This window comes from Sceloporus occidentalis, unplaced genomic scaffold (assembly GCF_023333645.1).
Source record: "Sceloporus occidentalis isolate IW3139 unplaced genomic scaffold, rSceOcc1.0.p SCAF_3, whole genome shotgun sequence".
In the NCBI taxonomy this organism is placed as follows: Eukaryota; Metazoa; Chordata; class Lepidosauria; order Squamata; family Phrynosomatidae; genus Sceloporus; species Sceloporus occidentalis.
The window spans coordinates 188,808,810-188,834,545 of record NW_028316983.1 but is presented as its reverse complement, the minus strand read 5'-3'; the positions used below and the strand labels follow the sequence as shown (position 1 = coordinate 188,834,545).

The following is a 25,736-nucleotide window of genomic DNA, read 5'->3' as shown; positions in this document are numbered from 1 at the left end:
TTTATTATTGCTTTTTATTTCATTTCATTATTTTTATTATTTATGAAGGTGAGACAGTGTGACTTTCCAAAGTGCTGTAACAAAGGTCTGCTGTAACAATGATAGTGGTGTTGGTGATGATGATGATGATGATGCTTTGGTGGAAGCTCCATCCCCAGTGTGTGGCTCCGCCCCTGGAGGGTGGAAGCTCCACCCTGGCATGTGGCTCCGCCCCCAGAAGGTGGAAGCTCCACCCCCGGTATGTGGCTCCACCCCTGGAGGGTGGAAGCTCCACCCCCGGCTTCGGCCCCCCAGCTGTCTGAGGGACAGCAACCTGGCCCCCGACTCAAAAAGGTTGCCTACCCCTGGTGTAATGGCTTCAGTTTCCTCCTGTCACCACAGAAATAATTAAGCATTGAATTATTGTTTATCTCTTGCCAACAAATGCAAACAGAAAATATCACTCCAGAGAGAGCTATCTAAGCACAATTTTATGTATTCCTTCCCTATATTAAATTGAAATATACGATGCCAAAAACATACTATATTTACTTGATACTGGGGACAACTGTGGAGCACAGGTATCAGCTACCCTTATTTCTTCTCCATGATGAGCATGTCTTTGAGTGGAGGACAGTGGGATCTTCCCAAGCTCTAGAAAGAGAAAATGTTTTCAGAATCACATACAGCACTTCAGTATTATAATATTTAAATGCAAATGACAATCTTTTAAAATATACAGAATCATAGAATTGGAAGAGACCACAAGGGCCATCCAGTCCAATCCACTGCCATGCAGGAAATCTCAATCAAAGCATCCGACAGATAGCCATCCAGCCTCTGTTTAAAGACCTCTAAGGAAGGAGACTCCACTACACTCCGAGGGAGTGTGTTCCACTGTCGAACAGCCCTTACTATCAGAGAGTTCCTCCTAATGTTGAGGTGGAATCTATTTTCCTGTAGCTTGCATCCATTGCTCCAGGTCCTAGTCTCTGGAGCAGCAGAAAACTAGCTACCACCCTCCTCAATATGACATCCCTTCAAGTATTTAAACAGGGCTATCATATTATTATTATTATTATTATTATTATTATTATTATTAACCTTTATTTATAAAGCGCTGTAAATTTACACATATCATATCACCTCTTAACCTTCTCTTCTCCAGGCTAAACATCCCCAGCTCCCTAAGCCATTCCTCATAGGGTATGGTCTCCAGACCCTTCACCATTTTAGTCGCCCTTCTTTGGACACGCTCCAGTTTCTCAACATCCTTTTTAAATTGTGGTGCCCAGAACTAGACACAATATTTCAGGTGGGGCCTAACCAGAACAAAATAGAATGGCACTATTACTTCCCTTGATCTAGACACTATAATTCTATTGCTGTCATCCCAAGGAATTCACTTTCCTTTGATGTATCAAAATTCCTGTCTGCTGTGATGGAATCTGACCATTCTTTATGCTTATAAAAAACGGTGGACAGTAATGCTTATGTATGAACATAAAAGGTATTGGTTCAAAGCTGAAATGAGTTATTAAAGAACAATTCATTTATTCATTTTCTTTTTTCTTAATTTATATCCTGCCTTCTTTCCATGACTGAGGTTAAAAGTTGTTTACAGTTAAATAGTAAAAATATAATTCAAACATAAAATTAATAAAATATTAATAAAGTATGATCTAAGAACATGTCAATAAAATATGCAGCAGCCAATATACAAAAACAAGTGAGATCAATTGGCTCACCTATACAAAAAGTTATTTGCCAGTCAGCTGAAATACAACAGGTGTGGAAGCCAACCAGTCTCCCTCTGCAGGATATTCAGAGAAAGCTTTGGATCACTGTGTCTCAGTTAATTTGGCAAGTGTGCAAAGTTTACCATTCACTTTTTTGTAAACAGATTTTTATTGATTTAAGAAAATACAAAGTAACAAGCCAATAAAAACATATCAATATTTTAGCAAGTTACAGCTTATATCATTCTCCTTCCACCTCCTTTTTTAGGTGAGACATTTGATTATCATTTCTTTACAACTGACAATTATTACATGTCCATTTCTTCCATGAAGTCTTCCTAGTAAGTCCTTCCAGGAACTGCTGTGAATCTGTACATCAATATTAGCATCCTTATCTTTTGAATGGGGTCAATAAAAATAGAAAAAAGAAAAAACAGACTATGTATCATAGACTTTCCAGGCTTACCGTACTTGCTACAGGTCTTTTGATAAAATTCATAAAACACTACGACTATACTCTCAGCAATGGAAATGACAAACTACGAGGCAGAATTAAAAATACAGGACAACCAAAATCATATAACCCCCCCAATGAATTTGTGGAAGGGGATCAGAACATAATTTAATTCCTTTTCCCCTGCCAACCCTTCAATGGATGGGGGTGCAGCTCAATATATTTGCTATGTACAGCCCATATATGCCATCAGTCCACTTGCTTAGTTCACCTCCTGGATAGGTTCCTCATCCTCCAAGGAGGAGTAACTTGTCCGTAAGAGCAAAGCATCTTTGGGAAGGATGAGAAAAATGATAAATAAGAAAAATGAATAACATTGTTTCATGAATGGAGGGAAACAGGACGGCTAAACATAGGAAGTATTTACAACTCTCCTATTATTATTATTATTATTATTATTATTATTATTATTATTATTATACAAGGAGCTCCAGAAGAGGAACACCAAAGTGAAGAAAGAGAGCTCATTAAGGCCTATAGTAACCACATTTAATAGCTCTAGCTGTGTGAGTTTGGATCACACCCTCTCCAAAATCCTATCCCGTATTTAAAGGCATTTTAAAAAACTAAGGCCTGTTACAGACAGCCAAAATAAAGCTGCTTCGAGTCACAGTGGAGGTATGGTATTTCAATGATGCATGCATCCTAGAAGTCCAGAAGCCACACCAAAGCCATGCTCCAGTCTGGAGCGTGGCTTTGGTGTGACTTCTGGACTCTTAGGATGCATGCATCATTGAAATACCATACCTCCACTGTGACTCGAAGCAGCTTTATTTTGGCTGTCTGTAACAGGCCTAAGACAATGAAAACTCTGTTCTTTATACCACTGTTTAGCTGTTGTGTGTGAGTGTTCTTAATTTTTCTCCACTAAATAGCAGAAATGTGTGTAGGGTGTTGTACATATACAAAATAGGTTTGCATTTGAATTTTTAAAACATATTTTCCCATAAAGTGACATTTCACACCTTAATAATTTTGGCAGGCAGCAGACATGTTGCCACTACACACAATAAGACAGTGACTGAAGTTTTTTAAAATAATAATATAAAATCTATGGGTCAAAATACACTGCAGAAAGAATGCAGGTTGAGACCACTTTAACTGCCCTGGCTCAGTTCTAGAGAATCCTAGGAATTGTAGTTTATTGTTGCACCAGAGCTCCCTGACAGAGAAGGCTAAATGTCTCACAAAACTACAGTTCCCAGAATTCGCTATCATTGAGCCAGGGCAGTTAAACTGGTCTCAAACTGGATTATTTCTGCAATGTGTTTTGGCTCTATGTTGCTCTTTTTAAAATTCTCATGTAACTTGTTATGTCTATGTGGATATGGCAGGATTGAAATCCTTGTTTTGTCCATTAGGTGGTGGTATGAGACAGCTACAGAAATCTGTATTCTGAAAGAATTTTTGAATTTATAGTTTCATGTAATATATGGAGTACTCATTGTGAATCTCCTGAAAATACAACTTGGCCGCTGCTTTTTATTAACACAGAGACATGTAACATGGTTTGTTTTTTGGCACTGATATTACAGTTTAAGGAGAAAATGTTGTACTACTTTAAAAAGCCCACCAAATTACCTACTCATCATTATTTTAAAATTGTTTAAGTTTATAACAAGCAATACAAACAAACAAACAAACAAATAAATAAATCTAAAAGAAATAAAAACAAAATTAAAAAATAACACAGTCAACTAAGTAATGCACACATTCATTTTTGGCCTCATCCCTTTAAGATGATTATTAAAGGGATACTCTATCATTCTTGACATAAATATTCCTGACAAGTTTAGAGGAGAAAGAAAGATTCTAAAAGACCATACCATGAAGTTTTCCAGTTTGTTCTGTACACTTTTGTTCTGTGTATCGGACATGCCTACTCTCTCGTTTTCGGCGCATTCGATTAACCATTGAAAGTGAAAGGGACTGAGCAGGTGAACCTGGAATACAACCTTCCATATATTGCTCTTCTTCTCTAAGAAAAACAGACAAAACTAATAAGAAATTTAAGTTCTGTAACTATTCCTCCAACTTTCCACAATATCCTTTTGGTCCTATACGTTTAGGGAAGGCCTAAATACCCTAAAGATGATCCTGTCTGATCTCGGAAGCTAAGCAGGGTAATGTCTTGTTAATACTTGCATGAGAGACTCCCAATGAATACCAGGTGTGGTAGGTTATATTTCAGAGGATGAAGCTGGCAAAACCACCTCCGAGTATTCCTTGACTAAGAAAATCCAATGAAGTTCACCAGGTTGCCATAAGCTGGTACACAGACACATACTGTATTCAGGGAAGGTTTATCAAAAAACACAGTGGCTGCAATCTTCCTGGTGCTTATTTTATTAGGCATCAGGAAGAAGGTCAGTAGTTGCAAGAGAAGGCAGACAAAGTCACCATCCTTCCTGTTGTGTCTGAAGAGCCTATTTCTTGGCTTCAAGTACACACCCCAGAAGTCAGTTATTGGAGAAATAAGCTGTTTGGAGCTGTTTGTTGCCTTCTTTCAACAATAGCAATTTTGCCTGCCTTCCCTCACAGCCACTGTTTGGTCCTCCAAAAGATGCAAAAGATCAGGGGATAGGGTCCAATTTCCCCCCAGAACCAATCCCTGCCCAAAGCCAAAATACCTGAGTCTCTTCAGAGTACCTCTAAAAATGGCAAATGGAAGAAACTATGGCCCGAAACAGACAGGTGAAAATAGCTGGCTTCCGTATGGCTTGGTGGTCTGGTGATTACATGACACATGTCCCCAAGCCACGCAGAAGCTGCCCTCAAGCTAAGTTGGAAAAGCTTTCCTGAAAAGGAGTGGGAAAATACCCACTCCTTTTCAGAAGCTGCTTTGGAACTGTGACAGTGGGGCGGATTGGGGCTGTGTGTATGGGGGACTGGGGCGACCCCAATCTGCCCTTTTTGAGCTGTCTGTTTTGCTTCCAAGTGTCACTTTCTACCACCATTTTGAGAGTGAATTCAATGCCAACAAAGATTTTTTTAGGGAGGCTTGGGTGGGTGGTCGGGGATTTTCTTATATTTGATGTGTTTTCTGTTTTTTGGAAAGTGCTGGGATATGGAGGTTCTCCTGAATTCAGATCTTAGCATTACCCCATGGGAATTTTCTTTCTTCTCAAGAAAATTAGTCTATCTATTAGCACACACAAAAAACAGGGGGAGAAACCCCTGTACTCACTCTATCTTTTGCTGCATCTTCTGAAGCTGTTCAGAAATCTTTTTATTTTCATCCTGTAAATTGTTCCTTTCATTCACTGTAATATGTGATAAAAAAAATCCAAAAGGAAAAAACACACACAACTTATATACACCATAGTTTATCAGATAAAAAGTGTCAGAGGCATGCATGAACTTGCACTCCAATCTGTTTTGTTTTCATTCTAAACAAAGCAGTCTAGTCAGTCACTTATAAGTTGAACTGATCCAACTGTAAATTCACTAATAAATAAAACTAATTTATTTTTTGCGTTATGTGAGAATATTTCTTTACAGAGAGAATAAAAATGGCTCGACAACATAAAAAAATGTGTTGATCGCACTGATCTTTCCATCTGCTCAGAACTAACTTTATAAGTGCACGCTGGTCTCCAGGGCACATACTGCCTCTTCAGGCGGCACAATGGCTACAATGTCAGAATTCAGATGATGACAGACCACACATTGTCATATATAATCATCTTTAAACCATGGTCTGCTATCCTAATTTGATGGATGGGTTTATGTGGTGGATGTCATACTAAGTCACAGTATGACTTGGCAAATAATAGCTTGGCTTGGTACCTGTAACCTCTGAATGCAAACAAAATCTATTGATAAAGTCAAGTCCAAGGAAAAACTCTTGAACTACAGTTTAATCATATCTGATTTTGGCAGTCCTTGGCATTTCAAACAAATAAACATTGTTATAATATGAACAATTCTGAAACTGAGAAGTGTTTTATCAGTTTAAAATATAAGAGATTAACAGCACATTTTTATAAATGCCCATACAAAATAAAGCCCATTATGTTGCACGAAATGTTGTGTAAGCGGGTATAAGACTGTCATCTGTTTCCTTTAGAGAATTAATGGTCCATCAGTAACTTCATAGATATAATAGCAACAAAGCACAGACAAAAATGTGAGAAATAATGTAATGTTTCTAGCAGAGAACTCACTCAGTTCAGTAATGAGCTTAAGGTTCTGTTGTCGGATATTTTCAAATTCCTGCTGTTTCTTCTTCATATGCTCTTCAGTTACTGCACAACGATCACATAATCCTGCTCTTAACCTATACAAATTAGAAAATGGATTTTCTATCTGTTGTTAGATCAGGATAAAACATTTTAAAAGTTCTAGCTAAATCAACACATAGACTTTGGACAAGCTGATATATTTAATAAAGTGAACTAAACATATTAAGACGGTTATCCTAAGTGTACTTATAATAAAATAAGTATTATGAGATGTACCTCCAACTCATTGTACATACCGTAGGATTGTTCTATAAATGGTAACTGCAATAATTATAGTTAGTAATATATGGTTTTGGGATAATTTCAGTTTTTGATTACTTGGTGAAAAAATCCACACAATGTTCTGTGGAAATGAAACAGTCCTTCTCATGTATATCCTTATTCCTTCTTGCCTTATCACCTGAAGAATTTATAGGAGGGTACCATTTGAAAAGGCTTATTTGTAAATCCAATCATTGCCTTATCTAGTATAAATCCTCTTTTCTTGAGATATGTTCTCTGATAATTTCCTCTTGTGATGGAACTAATGTAAAGTAAAGCATTTACAAGTAGCATAATTCCTTATACTCTACTGCAGCAAAAACACAATTCCATACATAAAAAACAAGTGAGAAACATCCAACTCTTGTTTACCTTCCATTTAAGACCTTTAAAAAAAACTTCCAAACCTCTTGATGTTGTGTGCTTTCAAATCATTTCCAATGTATGGTAACCCTAACGCAAATCTATCACAGGGGTTTCTTGGCAAGATTCGTTCACAGGGGGTTTGCCTTTGCCTTACCCTGAAGGTGAGAGAATGTGACTGGTCCAAGGTCACCCAGTGGGTTTCCATGGCCAAGTGGGGATTTGAACCCTTTTCTCCAGAGTCATAGTCCAATGCTCAAACTACTACACCACAATGGCCGCAAAACCTTTATTAAAGGCTTTTAAAGACTTGAATAAAAACGTCAGCTGCAGAACTATGCCAATAGTAGGGCAAACAATTTAGAAGGCCAAACAATCTAGATTATTTAGAGTGTTGTACAAGGAGCTGCTGGCTGTGTTTAAGGGGAAGAACTGACAGATTTACAATAATTGTAACTTCTGCATGCAGCGCTAGAGCTTGAAACCATTCATAGTAGCAGTGAGACTTTTCATCAGAATCTTCCTTTATGCAAGCAGCAGTAACATCATAAATTTAATTAACAATTGTTTCAAAGCATGGTTTAATATCCTGGCTTGTGCCAAAGCAACTAATGGGAGGTCTTGATTTGTTTACACTATAAAGAAAAGAGTCAAGGAACAACATGTTAATTAATATTCCTGTTAATTAAGCCAAGATACAATAATCCAAAAATGACAATGTTGTCAGACACGCAGGTGGGATACAGACCGCCCAAATAGGGCAGTCTCCCGTTGCCCTGGTTTGCTCTGTGAGGGAGCCGCAGCAGACAAGCCATGCAGCTCCGTCGCGGAACAAAAAGAACCTGCAAAAAGCAGGTTCTTCTTGTGGCGCCTTTGTGGCGCCGCAATGCACCAATGGCGCACTTGCAGTGTCACAAAGGCGCCAGGAAGTGTGGACGCTAAGCGTCTGTCACGTCAAAATGGCGGCACCCATGTGTACAGGGCGCCACCATTTTGACGTACGGAGTACGTACTAGGGTTAGAAAGCCTCTGAATGGTGCATGCTCTCTAATCCTAGTATCGCTGCTGGCACGCTACAAAATGCAGGTATGTATCGCACCACAGTTAAAGTTACTTAATAGCATTAATGTTAATACAAAGATTGATGTACGAATCAGCATTTATGAGATAAATAAAACACTGGTTTGTTAATTTTACCAGGAAGTAAGTTTCATTATAGAGCCAGTGTGGTATAGTGGTTTGAGTGATGCACTATCTCTCTAGAGACCAGAGTTCGATTCCCAGCTAGGCCATGAAACCCATTAGCTGACTCTGGGCAAGCACAAGCTCTCCAGCCTCAGGGGAAGGCAATGGCAAACATCCTCTGAACAAATGTTGCCAGGAAAACCCTATGATAGGCTTAAGTCTTAATGGACTTAATTCCTTTGTAGATCACACCAATATTAGATCTTCTTTACTCTGAAGAACAAGTGGTTTGTTACAATCAGGTTAGAAAATACATATTTGAACATCTATCTTCACTTTTCCATTCAAGATTACATACCACTCCCTGAATTTACTTGTATATCCTTGCCAAAAAGATGCCCAACACAAATCACAAGGCTTCTTTCTTGTTATAAAACTCAAAATAGTACTATACAGGATCAATCACCATTAAAAAAAATTTGCTGAGCTATTTGCCACTCAGTTTTGTATACAGTAAACAAAGTCAAAATGAGTAGAGCCTTTGAGATTACAAGAGGGCAAGACGACTATCAGAATGGGATCTTCATGAGTTTTTACTCTTTGTATTTGTGACAGTTTGAAATTGATTTCTACATTTCCTTGGATTCTCTGGGAGATCAAACAGAAGACAATCTTGATATGTTCCTATTAAAAATTCCGTACTAAAACCTAAACATATAACCATTTTTCTAACTACTGCATATACTTGACTATAAGTCGAGAAATGTATGCCTCAAAATTGACCCTAAAATTCAGTATGTAAAGAGGCAAAGAAATACTGGCAAGCAATTAGTAGGCAGATTGACCAAATTTTGGGTAAGAAAATACAGTTGAAACCAGAAACATTTTTATTGAGTATATTTGATGATGATATAAAAGGAAGTGAAAAGAAAATCTTGTATTACCTGACTACTATGGCACGGATTTGCTTTGCACAAAAATGGAAGAACGCCAATAGTCCAACTATAGAAGATTAGATATTTAAACTTTATGAGGCTATCATGATGGACAAACTAACTAAAGGGCTGAAACATGATGACAACAAACAGGCAGAGGATGAATGGGGAAAGGTAACTAAGTTTATAGAGATGAAATGGGGTAAGATAGCGGTAATATCATTTAATTAGATGAGAAATTTAGACTCGACTAATCGTAAAGATATGTGGAGAAAAAGGGACATTGATTTACTAAAGGGAAATGTGATCCACTTTTAAAAATTGAATAATGGAAAGTCATAAAGGTTGAAGGTATCAGAAGGATAGGAGGAAGTCAATAAATGAATGGAAGTGTCGGAGAGTAAGAAGATGGATAAAGAATGAGAAGAGTAGAGAGATGAGTTGGGAAGGATAAGAAAGAATTAGTAGTAGGTATAAGTAAGTGAAGAAGGTGAGAGTAAGTAGTGAAGGTATAGAGGATAGAGAAGGTGGAAGATATGAGGATATTTATTAGTTGGGAAGCTATTTAGGGAAGATTATGAAAGGTTCCTTTTTATTTAGAAGGGTATAGGAAGAGAAGTTTAAAGGAAATGAGAGGAAAAAATTGTATATGTAAGTAAGTATGTTAGTTATGTTAGTTAGTTTGTAAGCAAGTAAACTTTGATGTAAGTATATGTATGTATGTGTATATATGTATGTTTGAAATTTGTATGTGTTATACAAATTTTTTTTAACAATAAAATTTTTTAAAATTAAAAAAAAAAATTGACCCTAAAATTCTGAGTAGACTTATATAAGGGTCAATACATCAGGAGTGCTTAGAAAGGTCCTAAAGCAAGCAAGCCTGATGCCCCAATCTCCATTTAACACCAGTTCCTTCCCCTTCCAGTCCGTTTTGCAAGACCTTGCTTCCTATGGAAAAACTCCCCATTTAAAACCATCTCTCCAGTCCGTTTTGCAAAACCTGGATTCTTATGGAAAAAACTCCCCATTTAAAACCATCTCTCCAGTCCATTTTGCAAGACCTGGATTCCTATGGAAAAAACTCCCCATTTAAAACCTCTCCTCCAGCACCTGGGAATCAGCTGGGAGAGGTCCAGAGAAGGAGAAGGAGAGATCTTTCTTATAGCCCCAAAGTTTTGCCCTCGACTTATCCATGGGTCATATCAAAATCCAGGATTTTGACCATGAAATCGTCCCTTGATTTATAGACAAGGTCAACTTGTACATGAATATATATGGTACTCCAAAATCTAGAATGTGGGAAAGCCCCAACAATTTTTAGAGCGTAGAGAATATCATCTCATAAACAGCTCTGAGAAATGGGACCAAATGTTTGTTTGTTTTTTATTTACAAAGAATGTGATTGGCTGGGGGATTTTGAGACCCGCAGTCCAAAAAGATAGGCTTGTCAAGCAGCCCATAAGCTGCCTTGGCCAGAAATAGAGGAATAATAGAAATAGAGGAATTAATATCTGTCCAGGTATTAATATATGTTGCTGTAGTAACTCTACAGTGTTTATATAAATAAAGCATAATAACGTGAGCAGCTTAACATATTAAGATCCTGCAATATCACATAGGCCTGTTACAGACTGCCAAAATAAAGCTGCTTCGGGTCTCTTTGGAGGTATGCTATTTAAATGATGCATGGGTCCTAAGAGTCCGGAGGTCGCACCAAAGCCACACTCCATTCCTAAGCACCAGAGTGCAGCTTTTGGTGCAGCTTCTGGATACTTAGGATGCATGCATCATTTAAATAGCATACCTCCAAAGAGACCCGAAGCAGCTTTATTTTGGCAGTCTGTAACAGGCCTCAGTTTATTTTATGGCATCCCCTTAAATATCATAGGTTGAGAATAAAGAAAAAATGATGGCTACATATTACAAGCAGAAAAGGCTAATTTCCACTTACCGATCTTCTAAAACCGTAATTGTGTCGTACAGTGTTTTTTGATGCTCTCTAAGCTGTTGGTTTTTGGTGTAATACTCTTCAAGCCTCTCAGCATCCCTAAGTACAAGTAGACATACATTACTAAACAGTTTGAATTGTGACATATTTTCATTAAGCAGAATCCATATTAGTTCAACATTAACAAATAGCAATGTGTTCTTATTCTGAGCACTGTGTCAAATTTCTGTCCCCCTGGAAATAGATTACTACAGTTACTAATAAATAAAATGTGTCATCTCTAATACAATATACGTACATTAGTTACATGGTTACAGCTTGGGCGGCTTTCATTGTAAAACATGAATTTGATAAACAGAATCAGTAATTCTTTTGGAGTTGGAAAAAGTGAAATGTTAGCACAGAACACCACAAATAAATATGTTCTCTGATGCATGTCTGTCAAGGAAGGCTTTGCACTAGAAAGGGTTTTCATGTGATTTAAATGTGAAACCCACCGGGTGACCCTGGGCAAGTCATACTCTCTCAGACCAAGGAAAGACAATGGCAAACCTCCTCTGAATACATTTTGCCAAGAAAACCCCATGATAGGGTCACCTTAGGATTGCCATTGTAGCAACTAAGTCTACAATGCACCCCTATATATGTTTACACAGAGGTTAAGTTCCACTGTGTTCCGTTGATCTTACTCTCAGATAACTGTGCATGGGCCTGCTGACTTAATAAAGCAGAACTGATGCTGTTCTAGGGGTGGTGAAGGTTGACAGGAAGCAAGGAAACCAAAGCAAGACAGGCATTACAGAGCAGACTGAAAATTGTACAATACAACATGAGCCAAACTAAATGCAATGGTGACTGTTCTGTGCTGCCTGAGGCTTGGAAAAAGGTTTAAATGTGATGATGGGTTTACTTCAATAACAGAAAGTGGGCAATTGACAAATCCCACATACTACTTATCTTTCTACTGTTACACACTATTCTTTTACATGCTACTTATGTTTCTACTGCTGCTGTCCTCCAAATAGTTCAAGATTTCTTGCCAATACCTGTATCTAGCATATATTAATTAATGCAAGAAAGAATTCTAATAATAACAACTGCAACTATGGGAGGATAACAATGCAGTAGCAATACTAAATCCAAATAAAATTAAGTATGTCCTAATCCAGTCTTCTTTCAGAAGTGGCTGTAGTTTTGAGGCTCGATCTTCCAGTTTATCTATGAACTCCCTGGGTTATAATCATTTATCAGTCTCGCTTAATAATAAAGGGCAGATACTGCCCCACTTTACCGGGGTCTTGAACTGAGAGAATGTTACACAACAGGGTTGTCTTATGTGTATGTTTGCTAAGAAAAAAAAATCCCACTGTTTTCAAGAGGGACTTGCTCATAGTCAAGTGTGTACTAGACTGAAGCTTAAATATCCTCCATAAATACTATACTGAATTGACACATTTGATTTTTAACACCCATAAATTAGGGAGATAAAGGTTATAAAAAGTTTCCAGGCAAATTTCTGGGTTTTAGAATATTACTTTAGGTATGGAACCTAAGAAAAAGACAGCTGAAATACTTTCTACTAAAGCCAAATAGCAGTGAAAATGCATCAAATCAAGAGAGATCTCACATTCATACTTACCTGGGAGTAAATCTCACTAAATTCAAGGGAGTGTTTTCCTCAGTAATATGCTGAGGGTCAGGCTGCACACTGCAAACTTAAGCATACTTACTGGGAAATACCTCTTAATGAACATAAGAGAATTTACTACCAGGGAAACATGATTAGGATCAGTTGGCTATGTGCACATTCACATGCTAAGAATAGAGCAAAAGAAGAAAATAATTTACGAGGGTCTTGATACTACTTGACAAAGTTGACTGGGTCTTTGGCTATGAAAACTGTCTTCTAATAAATTGCTCCTGACCCTGCGTTTATAGGACTATTACCTTCACTGCTGAACCAGGGTGTAGCATAAGGGGCCCATTGTCTGGCTGGTTATCAGCGCTGAAATATTAAACCTGAGGTATTCAGGAAGAGCTGGGGAAAACAAGAACTCCTATAGAAGACTACTGTATCTACCATGCAGTACTTCTAGGATGACTCCAGCAAATAATAATTAAACCTTTTATCTTGGTATGTATAAAAACACAACAGAAAATCATCAATAGTACTCCCACCAACTCTGTTCTAACTAAGAATAGAAGCTTTTTTGGACACAAAAACAAGCAAGACTATGTTGCAATGTTATTATAAGGATTACTAGAAATATTAAATTTCAAGTTGACGTTACAGTATAAACATTTTTGGTAACTGATATATGGAAAGAAACGGGCACAGCAGATGGTATTTTTTTTTATAAACGGACTGAATCTATGCATTTTTTCTTAGAAACCATTTCAACTGAATTTTATCAGATTTATAACAAACAGCCTGAATACCATTGCAGCTTTAGAGTAAGTGACTGGTGTGTGTGTGTGAGACAAGAAATATTGCCTGAGAACTCATTTTGAACAAATTTTGTACTTTGAAAGATCCAGTCATTGGCGACAACAGATTTCTTAGTTTTCAGGGGGAAATACCAAGGCTCTGTCTGGAAAACCATACAGTACTCTGATCTTGAAGCCCTTATGCCCATTCATGTGCTTTACATGTGGGAGCTCCCATAAGTTACATACTGGTGAGAAAAATACATTCTGCTTGGGGTGTAAAGTTTGGTTTATTCTTCAAGTTAAGGATGACATTGAAAATGATGAGCCTGAACAGACAGGCCAAAATAAAGCTGCTTCGGGTCACTTTGGAGGTATGCTGTTTCAATGACACATGCTTCGTAAGAGGCCAGAAGCTGTGCCAAAGCTGCACTCTAGCCCTTGGTGCGGCTTCCGGCCTCTTAGGATGCATGCAGCAGCTAAACAGCATACCTCCAAAGTGACTCGAAGCAGTTTTATTTTGGCCTGTCTGTTCAGGCCCGATGTTAGTGCTGGACCTGGGTAAGCTCCAGTTCCAGCCCTAAACCCTAAAATAGATAGTTTCAGAATCTGAAATGAAGTTGGAAACTGCACCTATTTAGGTTTTTGTGCAGTGTGCACCAGGTTACTTAAGAATTCCTAACCTTTTAGGAGCCAAATGGACATGCATAAAAGCACATGCAAGTAAATAACCTTTGTATAATTATGCTGGAACAAATATGACCAAAGCACAAGACTGAGGGATATGTTTCCCTCCAGAGGTTGCTCGAATCCTCAACCCTGCTCAGCCTGGGCACTGTTGAGCAATCATTAATTATTTTATTTTATTTACTTCATTTATATGCTGCCTTTCTCCCAGAGTGGAACCCAAGAAATTATCATCTGATACAACCTGAACCCTGATCATGATAGTACAGTGAGCCTACGCCATACGCGGGTTCATTATAGGCAGCTTTCAGCTTACGCTGAAGCCGCCCGGCAAAAGGGAGAATGGCAAGGGCCCATGCTAGTAGTTCACTAACATGTGGAAGACAACAGATGCCCTACCACTAGTATATACCATACACTTAGTTAATGGTGTGTGAATACATATATACATGAAGATGTATGCTAATACATACATGTGCATATATGTATATACATACATAAAATACATGTACACATATTTGCATGTTGAAGACATTTAAAAATTAGTAAATGCATTGATTTCCATCTAATCTAGATATTTATAATGGGATACTTACCTACACCTTTCTGTTTTTAATTTGGAGATCTTCAACTGTAAACCTAAATAAAACCAGAAAAGTAAGGATTAAAAAGCAGTTTAACTGACAAAATAATGAAGGATAAGATATGCAGAAAGATAAAATATGCAGAAATTAACACTGCCAACAAATTGTTGCCCACAGGTTTGCTGCTGAATGTATTTCTAAAAAAAATAAAATTAAAATTAAGAATGTATATTTAGCTTTTCTGTTATTTTAGTTCCTGAGCCCGTTAACAGTATAGTCACAAAACCAGTTAATAATTCAATGTCCAATATATGTTTTTTTTCTAAAGAGTTAAACAAATTTACAATATATTTTTAAAATTCCAAAATAAGAACATTTTTCAGTTTTAGCTACAGTCCAAATGTTTAGGTATAAAGTAGAATTATGGCTTTCCAGGAATCAGATAGAACTAGTATACAGGATTGAAGACTTCTATAAGTGGGGAGCCACCACTGAAAACTTTGATAGATACAGATCTGAATTTTATCACAAAAAGTATTGTACCTACACATTTTCCTCACTAAACTTCAATGTATGATTGCCCAGAAGTCCCAAACCCAAGCTGTTCTTGACTTAAATGTCCAAACCAACATCTTTACTATAACACAGAAAAACTGGCAGACACAGAAGCTTTTGCAATATAGGAGTTATATACTCTACATTAGTGGTTCTCAAACTGTGGGGCGGAACAGGAGGGTGGGGGGTGGAATGAAAGTTGCTCAAGAGCGGAGGGAGAGACTTGAAAGCCTTAATTATTCTTCCTCCTCCCCTGTTTCTCAAACCTTTTCAGTCTTGGAGGGGGAGAGAAAGACAAGGGGGGAACTTGGAGCCTCTTCCTGGGGGGGGGGGGAGAGGAGAAGGAGAACTGTTTCCTTATAAGATATTAAAATATGAATATTCATGAATGAGTGGATGAAAATATGCACACCAAACAAAATATTTTTATTCATAGACTATATGAAGCGTGTGTGTCTCTCTCTGTGTGTGTAAAGGAGGTCACAAGGGTAAAAAGTTTGAAAACCGCTGCTCTACACAGCTAATACTACCATGTTTTGAACAAGTGGAAGTTCCTTAAGTGCCTTCAAGGGCAGCCCTACAAGCAAGACATTATAATAGCTTACTCAACAGTTTACCAGGGGGCACTTAGTTAGGGTTTTGGGTTTTTTTGCAGAAAAGATACAGCTGCTATATTGGCTAAAGCTATTTATTTATAAAATAAATCCTATTATTATTATTATTAAAGCTGATTTAAAAATCACTGCTTAGCAAAGCCTTCACAGGGGGAAAGCAGGAGGACCCACATGTAAAACTTTTGAAGTGTAAATCTGCTTCTCTGAAGTACAGTGGGCCCCTGGTATCCACTGGGGTTTGGTTCCAGGACCTCCCATGGACACTAAGTCCATGGATGCTCAAGTCCCACTAAATGCAATACTGTAGTAAAATTGTGCCCTTTATTTAAAATAAATGGAGAAATCAAGGTTTGCTTTTTGGAATGTATATATTTTTTGAATGGATGGTTGAATCCGTGGTTAAGGAATCCATGGATACAGAGGACTAACTATATATGATATCCAGTACAGGCAAATTTACTGCTTGTCGAAAGATGAGCCACCACAGTCTGGACTGACATCACCCTACTGCTGTCTATTCATTCACAAACAGGACTAACTCTACACGAAAAGGGAAAATAGTGTGACATGCAATCTTCCACCTCCTCCTTCTCATGGCCAAGATGTTATTTCTGGACTAGAAAAAATTTGTGGATTCCTGGCACTGAAGGTTACTGAAAAGTCACACTGAAATGGGTCCAAGTTTCATCTTTGAGTCCCTGGAGCTGTTTCAAACAGTAATACAATAATTTCACTTTTAGTTCAAAGTGCTGGTTTTCTCCTATAAAGCTGAAGAGGGTTTGGAGCCAGGAAAGCCTACTTCTCCACATATGAGCCTGTCTGGGATTTGACATCTTCAGTAGAGGTCCCGTTACATGTTCCAGCTGTCTGGCTGCATCTGCACTGCAGAAATAATCCAGTTTGACATCATTTTAACTGTCATGACTCAATGCTATGGAATTCTGGGAATGGTAGTTTCTTGTGGCACCTGAGCAGCTTGTTTACCGGGATAAGAACTACTGTAAAACTACAACAAACTACCATTCTAAACTAAACTTGGAGGAAGAAGGATATGAAAACTGCCAGAAGGAACACCAACAATTTGAGATATGCCGATAACTCCATACTACTAACAGAATATAACAAAGACTTAGAACAATTAGTGGGAAAAAAAGGAAATAAATGCAAAGGCAGGTTTGCAGTTGAACATTAAGAATACAAAAATAATGACCACAGATTATTTACATAGCTTTGAAGTTGACAAGGAAGACACTGAAATAGCTCAAGATTTTCCATACCCTGGCTCAGTCAACAATCAAAAGGGAGACTGGGGTCAAGAAATCAGAAGATTAGCACTAGGAAGGACAACTGTGAAAGAACTAGACAAGATCCTGAGGTCTCAAGATATATAATTGAATACTAAAGTTAGGATTGTCCATGCCATTGTATTTCTATGTATGGATGTAAAAGCTGAAGGAAAGAAAATCAATTCATTTGAAACGTGGTGCTAGAGAATAGTTCAATGGATACTATGGACTGGTAAAAAGCCAAATGAATGCACCCAAGAGCAAATCAAACCTGAACCCTCCCTAAAAGCCAAGACGACTAAACTGAGACTACCATACTTGGGACATATCATGAAAAGACACCTCTCATTAGAAAAGACAATAATACTTGGTAAAGTAGAGGGCAGTAGGAAAAGAGGATGACCACATTTCAGATGAATAGACTCAATCAAGTAAGCCCCGTCTGCAAGACCTGAGCACGGCTGTTGATGACAGGGTGACTTGGAGGTCTATCATGCATGGGGCCTTCATAAATCAAAGTCAACAACAACACTGAAGATCAGAATACAGGAAAAAAACTAGCTGGGTGGAGAAGTAACAAAAGGAATGTTAAACACGCTTTTCTCTCAATCTGCTCTGAAAATCTTCCTACTACATTATCATTACAGGTAAATATAATGTGTAGCTCCACCTCAGGCATCACTTTTATCGTTGTTTTAATATCCTATGTCTTTTTTTTCCTCAACAGGCTTCCTTTTTCATCTACACACAGCAACGATTCAAAAAAACAGAAAGAAAATGGTATCTACCTTCATACAGAAAATGAAACTTGCATTTTGGCAATACAGCCTGAACCAAATACAGCATGCTCACTCTTACAGCATGTTTTTCTGAGCCATGGTCTAGTAAAAGTATGAAGATATTAAAAGGCCTAAGTTGTCGTTTTCGGTACTGTAAGGGTTTCAGAGAAAGAACACACCCACACCAAAAGACACAGTACAACAATTAGAAGTAAGTTTTTGGCACTTATGTTTCTGATTACAGTCTCATATAAGATATATTTTGCTGACATTTAGAATTAAAATTCATGAGTCAGTTTTAATTCTTATTTATAGACTTCAGAAACAAGCAAAGTCCAGACAAGTCTGCATTTAATGTATCTTAAATATCACCATACCTGGTTCTACTGGAGGATCCACACCTTTTGCAAAAATTAACTATCCTTCAGGCATGTCTTTGATGTAATCATACAGGATCTAACTTCACCAAGCATTGTGTGGAACAGCCAGTAACAAAGGTTGAGACATGAAAAAGTCTGTCTTATGGCAAGACTAAACTGACACACCTACAGCCAATCATTACTAGGTTTATTCAAAAGCAAGTCGTTTATTTCAATGGGATTTATTCCTAAGTATCGTATATTTAGGCTTATGATCCTAATGTGTTTTGAAAGGACACCTGTAAGTTTCTATTTGTTCAAAGTTCAGAAATTTGAATTTTGAGCATTACAAAAAGTAATTAGGCAGTTTATTATTTGAAAATTCATATTTCTGTCATTTGGCTCCATGACAAACATACACTCTTTAGATTGCTAAATTCTGTGGTGACAATGCCTCAGCATGTGCCCTGCTGATGACATACCACCCACAGTAAAAAAAAAAAGTCAGCTAAGAAACAAACGTAGCCAAGAGGCATAAAAATTACCTTTCTAAACTATAATTAGTACCGATAAACCTAATAAATATAATAAACTTAATTTATATCCCATGGAATGCACAACATTTTCTTGAACATCTAAGTTCTAATACTCTTCTGAAGCAAACCAGAGTGCCCATATTTTGCCCTTGCCATCTTATACTAGGATTCCTCCTAAGGTGTTAGGGTCATATCCATCAAACAACTGTCCACCCATGTTGTCTCATAGCATAAGTTAGCCAGGGGCAGCTTTAATTATTCCTTGAGGTAGGGCTACATGCTCTTGCACACAGTTTTGCCTCTTAGAACCTAACTTCACCTGCTGTTGTCTACAACATTCCTAGCAGACAGTGATTATTGCAGCTGGCAGCAGCATTAATTGCACCAAGTTTCTAATATTTGGCTGTATCTGTTCCTGCTATAAGTTAAGCCAACTAGGTCAAGTATGCTACTGGTTGTAATTCCTGTCCACTGCATCACAATATTTCAGTTAGTATCACTGGGATTTCTGAATATGTATTGGGCAATTCTCTGAGCATACAGAATGTACTGCAAACTATAGCTTCTGCTGTGTGCCTATCACACAACTCCATTTCTGAGATGAATTCTTTAATATTGAGAAATGACTGAGGCTGTTATCCTAAACACACCAACTAGAGAGCAAACTCAATCGAATACAGTGGAACTTTCTTCTGAATTAAACTGCATAAACTTTTTCTGTGGAATTGGCTACATCAGGGTCTACATCACAGCAATCTACTGTGGTTTTGCTGTCATCTCTGCATCCCAAGCATTAACAATCTTCTCTAAAGTTTATGTAGAACACACTTTTTTCAACTTTTGCCTATTTAGGCCATACCGCGTCATGCTGATACCACAGCCCCAACACAACAAAACTTCTTTCCTCTGTTCTGCAGTCCTTGTAACACCCTGCCCCACAAAATACCCCGCTGCAGATGCAGATTTCTGGGACACTTGGAGCTGCGATGGGAAGGCAAGATCCCTCTCATGTTCCACCAGATTCTGCTGTTCTGCCAGCAGGTGTCCAGCACTAGAGTGAAAAGATGTTTTACACCAGTATTTTTTTAGATTAGAAACACCCTCATTATATAAAATATTCAATCTACTCAAGAGCTTGTTTTCAAAATTTCAGCAACACCACCAGGTTATTCAGATAAATGAGAAAAGAGTTTTTCTAATTACCACAATGTTGAACACTCCAAGACATCTTAAAACTTAAAGGTCTACTTACGTGACTAAGCATTCAAACAAGATCAAATCACATTCATTTATACAACATGCACCATATGATGTCATCTTGTTATGTTCTCATCACATTTGCTGAATACACAAGACACAAAAGTCAGCTGATGAGGGGCTAATCATACTGTATTTGTTTGGTAAACACATGTTATAAATATATTCAGCCTCAGCCACATAAACTGCAAAAGACACTAAACAAACTAGTATAACTTCTCTGTTGGCATTGTAGATTTTTTTTCCTTCTACAAATACATATGTGCAACTCCAAAGGCAATTAATTCACTAATTATTCATAAATTTTCCACTGTCCTTAACATAATTTCTTAATGCCCAGATCAACATTTACAGTATTACCTTTTACTTCTTTATCATGATATTCCTTCAACTTGGACCACATTTCATTGAAGCAGTCAGCAGCTGGTTCTGCAGCATTAGGACTTTCACAGCTTCCTCCAGAAATACTCATTTTGTCTTTCTGTATCAAATTTTCCACTTGAGTTTCTGTAGTTGTTCCTGTTTGTCTCTCTTTTAGGTTTACATTACAGTTATTAAGATTCTTCCTCTAGATTGTTGAATTCCTGCAATGACAAGTGCACAAAGTTAAAGTACTGTATAGTGAAATATAATGTGAAACAGTGGATGAAATATATCATAGGCACTTTCTTGTTTCAGATCTTAGCCAAAGTATTACAGCTCACTGTAACTGCCTCTCTGAAAGTTTTTAAACAGTAACAAAACATGGACAGCTAGAATTATTGAAGGCACAGCCGTTAAGTCATAGTCCTAATAAAAGAATGGATGGCTTAGTTACATAAACAGAAAACAGTTAACTTTTAGCCATCTTAATGTACTCTTCATAAAGTAAACTGGTAAACACACAATAACTTTACTCATTCATATATCCAGCCTTTTCCTCAACTTTGGGACTCAATGAGGCTTGCGTGTGCCCTTCAGGCTGCTTGTTAACTTATGGCAACCCCAAGAATTTCACAGGGTTTTGTTAGTCAAGTAATATTCAGAGGTATTTTGCCAGTTCCTTCCTCTGAGATACAGCCTACAGCAGTGGTTCTCAAACCTTTTACCCTTTACATCTACATGTGGATGTCCCCCACACTTGATGTAGTATATGAATAAAACTATTTTATTTAGTTTATGTACTTTCATTCACACACTCATATATATTCATGCTTTAACAAGAAAACAATATCATTCAAATTAGAGCAGTTTTATTTAAGTAAATTCAATATTTAACCCAATGCATGTATACATTTTACACATAAAAGTTTGGGAAGAGGAGGGATCAGAACCTCCAAGTCTTGTGCCCCCTTTGAGCAACTTTTACGACTCCCCTGGAGGTCCTGCCCTATCGTTTGAGGCCCACTGGTCTACAGCACTTAGTTTTCCCATCCAAGTACTAACCAGGGCTGGCCTTGCTTAGTTTCCAAGATCAGACAGAATTTGGTGCTTTTAGGGTATCTGGGTCAAGGAAGCTTACAAAATATTAAAATTAGAACATATTAAAAACAGACAAAAATATAATCGATGCCTGGAATTCTGGGAACTATAGTTTTATGAAACATTTAGCTCTCTCTATCAGAGAGAGCTCTGGTGCTGCAATAAGCGACAATTCCCATGATTCCCTAGCACTGAGCCAGGGCCGTTAAAGCGGTCTCAAACTGGATTATTTTTGCAGTCAGTTTTGGACCAAAGCTTTTACAAGTAAGGCACTATATAACAGAATTCTTAAAAAGATTTTTAACAGACAAGTATACAGGAGTTTTATTTAATTCTGACAGCCAAATCTCAACAATTTTAATTTTGGTCACCCTGAATTATTCTACCATTGCTTTAAAGATTTAGGGAAATTGCCATGCAACAACAACACCCCAAAGCCTCTCTTAAATGTTGTGTTGTTCTTGTTGTACCTAATCTCAGCTGCAAGAATCATGATAGCCCAACTATAGAAGAAAAAAGACGCTCCAACGTTAGATTGCTGGCCCATGAAGCTATTTGACATGCAGGAGATGGACAGACTAACTTCTTGGTTGAATCATAAAGAAAAAGAAATTAGAAACTTGTGTTGAGGGCATCTTTATTCAGATCTAAAGGATAAAAATGACAAGGGTAACAATATTTAATTTGGAGCATAAAGGTCTTAATGTCAGGAAAACTGGGGAAGTCAATTTATTGACCCAGACTGACCTCCCATCAAATGACAGCTCCTCTGCTCCTGGTTGTCTTACTCCATTTGCCCGTTTTTTAAGCTGCTTTATAATTATTTAATTATTTTAACTATGTCATTTGTATTCGATTGTTATTATCTTGTTGTTGGTGGAGGGGTGGGGATTGCCTAATGGTTTATTCTGTTAGGTTATGTATTGATTATTATACTGTGCTATGTATTTTTATTTCTTTTATTGTAACCCAACTCGATCCGTAGGGAGAGGCGGGCTAATAATAATAATAATAATAATAATAATAATAATTTTTGAAGAGATATACTGTTGAAATAAATTAATGAGTTTTGAGAATTTTAGATATGTAATGAAAATTATGAAATGAGAACTAATGGGCTTGCAAATTTGTAATATATATATATATATACACACACACACACACATACACATATATACAGTGGGCGCTTGTTATTCGCTGGGATTTAGTTCCAAGATCCCCCATGGATAACAAAATCTGTGGATGTTCAAGTCCCATTAAATATACTGACATAGCAAAATGGTGTCCCTTATCAAGGTTTGATATTTGAAATTTAAGCTTTTTTTGAACATGTTCAAAATGTGGATGCTTGAATCCAACAAAACATAGCTGCATGATGACCCAACAACACAATACACACACACACACACAGCTGCATGATGACCCAACAACACATTTATATACAGCTGCATGATGACCCAAGACAACTGCATATATATATATATAGTTAGTATACATATTATACACACACACACACACACGTACAAAGCTGTGCTATACGATGACCCAACATCACTGCATGATAACCCAATAAAACATTTACAGTAGAGTCTCGAATATCCAACCTTCGATTATCCAACATTCTGGATTATCCAATGTCGCTGCTCAGTGATTTCTTTACATTTTCAGAGGACTGAACTGTTTATACAGTACATTTTGTACATCACAATGTTGATCAGTGATTACATTTTCAGAGGACTGTTTATACATTACAATGTCATTCCTATAACGTTACTTCAATGTTACTTTTAATGTTACTGCAATAAAACTTCAATATGTTTGCAATTCATAGTGATTTCAAGGCTTTTCTTGGACCCTCCAGATTATCCAACATTTTCGGCCACCCAACTATCAGCCTGCCTCTTTATGTCAGATAATCGAGACTCTACTGTATGTGTGTGTCTGTATATATATTTATATATAGAACTGCATGATGACCCAACAACACAACATATATATATATGTGTGTGTGTAGCTGCATGATGACCCAACAGCACTACACACACACACACGTACACACAATTGCATGATGACCCACAACACATTTACACACACACACACAGAGCTGCACGATGACCCAACAACACACACTGCATGATATATATAAGTGTTGTGTTGTTGCAGCTACTACAACCCCAGAACTAGAGACAGAAGCCTGAGTGTGGCAGGAATGGACGCTGACCCTCCTCCTCCTCCTCCTCCTCCAGCGTTTTGAAAGAGAGGAGGAGAGGAAAGGGCGGCACTTTCAAAAGCCAAGTTGCCACTGATGCCAAGGGAGGAGGAACAGCAGAGTCTGCTTTCAGCTCAGGCGCAACATGCAGCCGGTTCCTCCTGTCCTCCTCTGATGCCAGCCAAAGGGGCAGGGAGAGGAGGACATGGCCACCCGCATTATCTGGGGGGGAGGGGGGGGGGCAAAACATCTTCCATTCTGAGCATGACTAAGAAGCATGAGTTTATATGCTATTGGTCCTCCTTTTCCAGGACGCACCCTCTATTCCCACCTTCTGCCCAGGAGAAATACAAAAAATGTCCTCCATGTTGAGGACGACTAACAAGCATGAGTTTATATATCATACAAGGGAGGTCGGACCTTGGTCCTCCTTTTCCAGAACATGTCCTCTATTCCCACCTTCTGCCCAGGAGAAATTCAACAATGTCCTCTATTTTGGGCATGGCTAAAAAAAGAACATTTGTCCTCCTTTTCCAGGACGCATCCTCCATCTCAGCCTTCCCTCCAGGAGACATTCAATCATGTCCTCCATTTTGAGCAGGACTAAGAAGCGTGGATTTATGTCTAGGTGACCAGACTTGGTCCTCCTTTTCCAGGGCACGTCCTCCATTTCCACCTTCTGCCCAGGAGATATTCAGCAATGTCCTCCATTTTGAGCATGGCTAAGAATCATGGCTTTATACCCAGCTTTCTTTGGGCCCTGTCCTCCATTTAGGGGGATGCCTCTGTCCTCCTTTGCCTGGAGGACATCTGTCTGGGCTCACCCTCCTTGAGGGAAGCAGAGGCCAAGGAAGAAAAGGGGCCGATACTTGCCTGAGGCCTGGCTCCTCTGAGGCGCTTCCATGGCCGCCCTTTTGTTCAAGGAAGAGAGAGAGAGAGAGAGAGAGAGGAAGGGGGAAGGCGAGAGGAAAGAGGGGGGCCTGCTATCTTCCTCCAGAGACAGAAATGGCTTTAAAAGCGGCCTCCCTTTCCTCCCACGAAGCCTGAAGTGGCAGGAAAAACCGGCTTATTTGAGAAGAAGATATTTGGCTGGAAGGATCTGCCCCTTGTGGCTGGAGGCCCTCCTGGCACCAAGGCCTCCTAAAACAAGACAGTACTTCCCCATAGAGGATCATTGGGGGATATTTGCCCCTAGGGAATCATTGGGGGATATGTGCCCCTAGGGAAGCATTGGGGAATATTTGCCCCTAGAGAAGCATTGGGGGATATGTGCCCCTAGGGAAGCATTGAGGGATATGTGCCCCTAGGGAATCATTGGGGAATATTTGCCCCTAGGGAAGCATTGGGGAATATTTGCCCCTAGGGAATCATTGGGGGATATGTGCCCCTAGGGAAGCATTGGGGAATATTTGCCCCTAGAGAAGCATTGGGGGATATGTGCCCCTAGGGAAGCATTGAGGGATATGTGCCCCTAGGGAATCATTGGGGAATATTTGCCCCTAGGGAAGCATTGGGGAATATTTGCCCCTAGGGAATCATTGGGGGATATGTGCCCCTAGGGAATCATTGGGGAATATTTGCTCCTAGGGAAGCATTGGGGAATATTTGCCCCTAGGGAATCATTGGGGGATATGTGCCCCTAGGGAATCATTGGGGAATATTTGCCCCTAGGGAAGCATTGGGGAATATTTGCCCCTAGGGAATCATTGGGGGATATGTGCCCCTAGGGAATCATTGGGGAATATTTGCTCCTAGGGAAGCATTGGGGAATATTTGCCCCTAGGGAATCATTGGGGGATATGTGCCCCTAG

General features: G+C 38.5%; 1 protein-coding gene across 5 annotated transcripts in view; it reads right to left on the bottom strand.

Moving 5' to 3' along the window:
* The window catches only part of RBBP8 (RB binding protein 8, endonuclease), a 57,106-nt gene extending 32,010 nt beyond the window's left edge, over nucleotides 1-25,096 (bottom strand). For 3 of the 5 annotated variants that reach the window (XR_016280616.1, XM_089517163.1, XM_089517166.1), the window contains exons 1-8: nucleotides 24,799-25,096; nucleotides 20,616-20,839; nucleotides 14,882-14,924; nucleotides 11,175-11,270; nucleotides 6,399-6,511; nucleotides 5,420-5,495; nucleotides 4,059-4,210; nucleotides 523-633 (exon numbers count right to left, since the gene is read on the bottom strand). Coding sequence is in view for 4 of the 5 variants with exons in the window: in XM_089517163.1 (XP_089373289.1) it covers nucleotides 523-633; nucleotides 4,059-4,210; nucleotides 5,420-5,495; nucleotides 6,399-6,511; nucleotides 11,175-11,270; nucleotides 14,882-14,924; nucleotides 20,616-20,727 (703 nt within the window). In the remaining variant the exon portion in view is untranslated. Of the gene's footprint in view, nucleotides 1-522; nucleotides 634-4,058; nucleotides 4,211-5,419; nucleotides 5,496-6,398; nucleotides 6,512-11,174; nucleotides 11,271-14,881; nucleotides 14,925-20,615; nucleotides 20,840-21,680; nucleotides 21,739-24,798 lie in introns of those variants that run through there. The other 2 variants (XM_089517165.1, XM_089517164.1) reach the window with 2 other exon arrangements.
* Nucleotides 25,097-25,736: the final 640 nt, after the last annotated feature.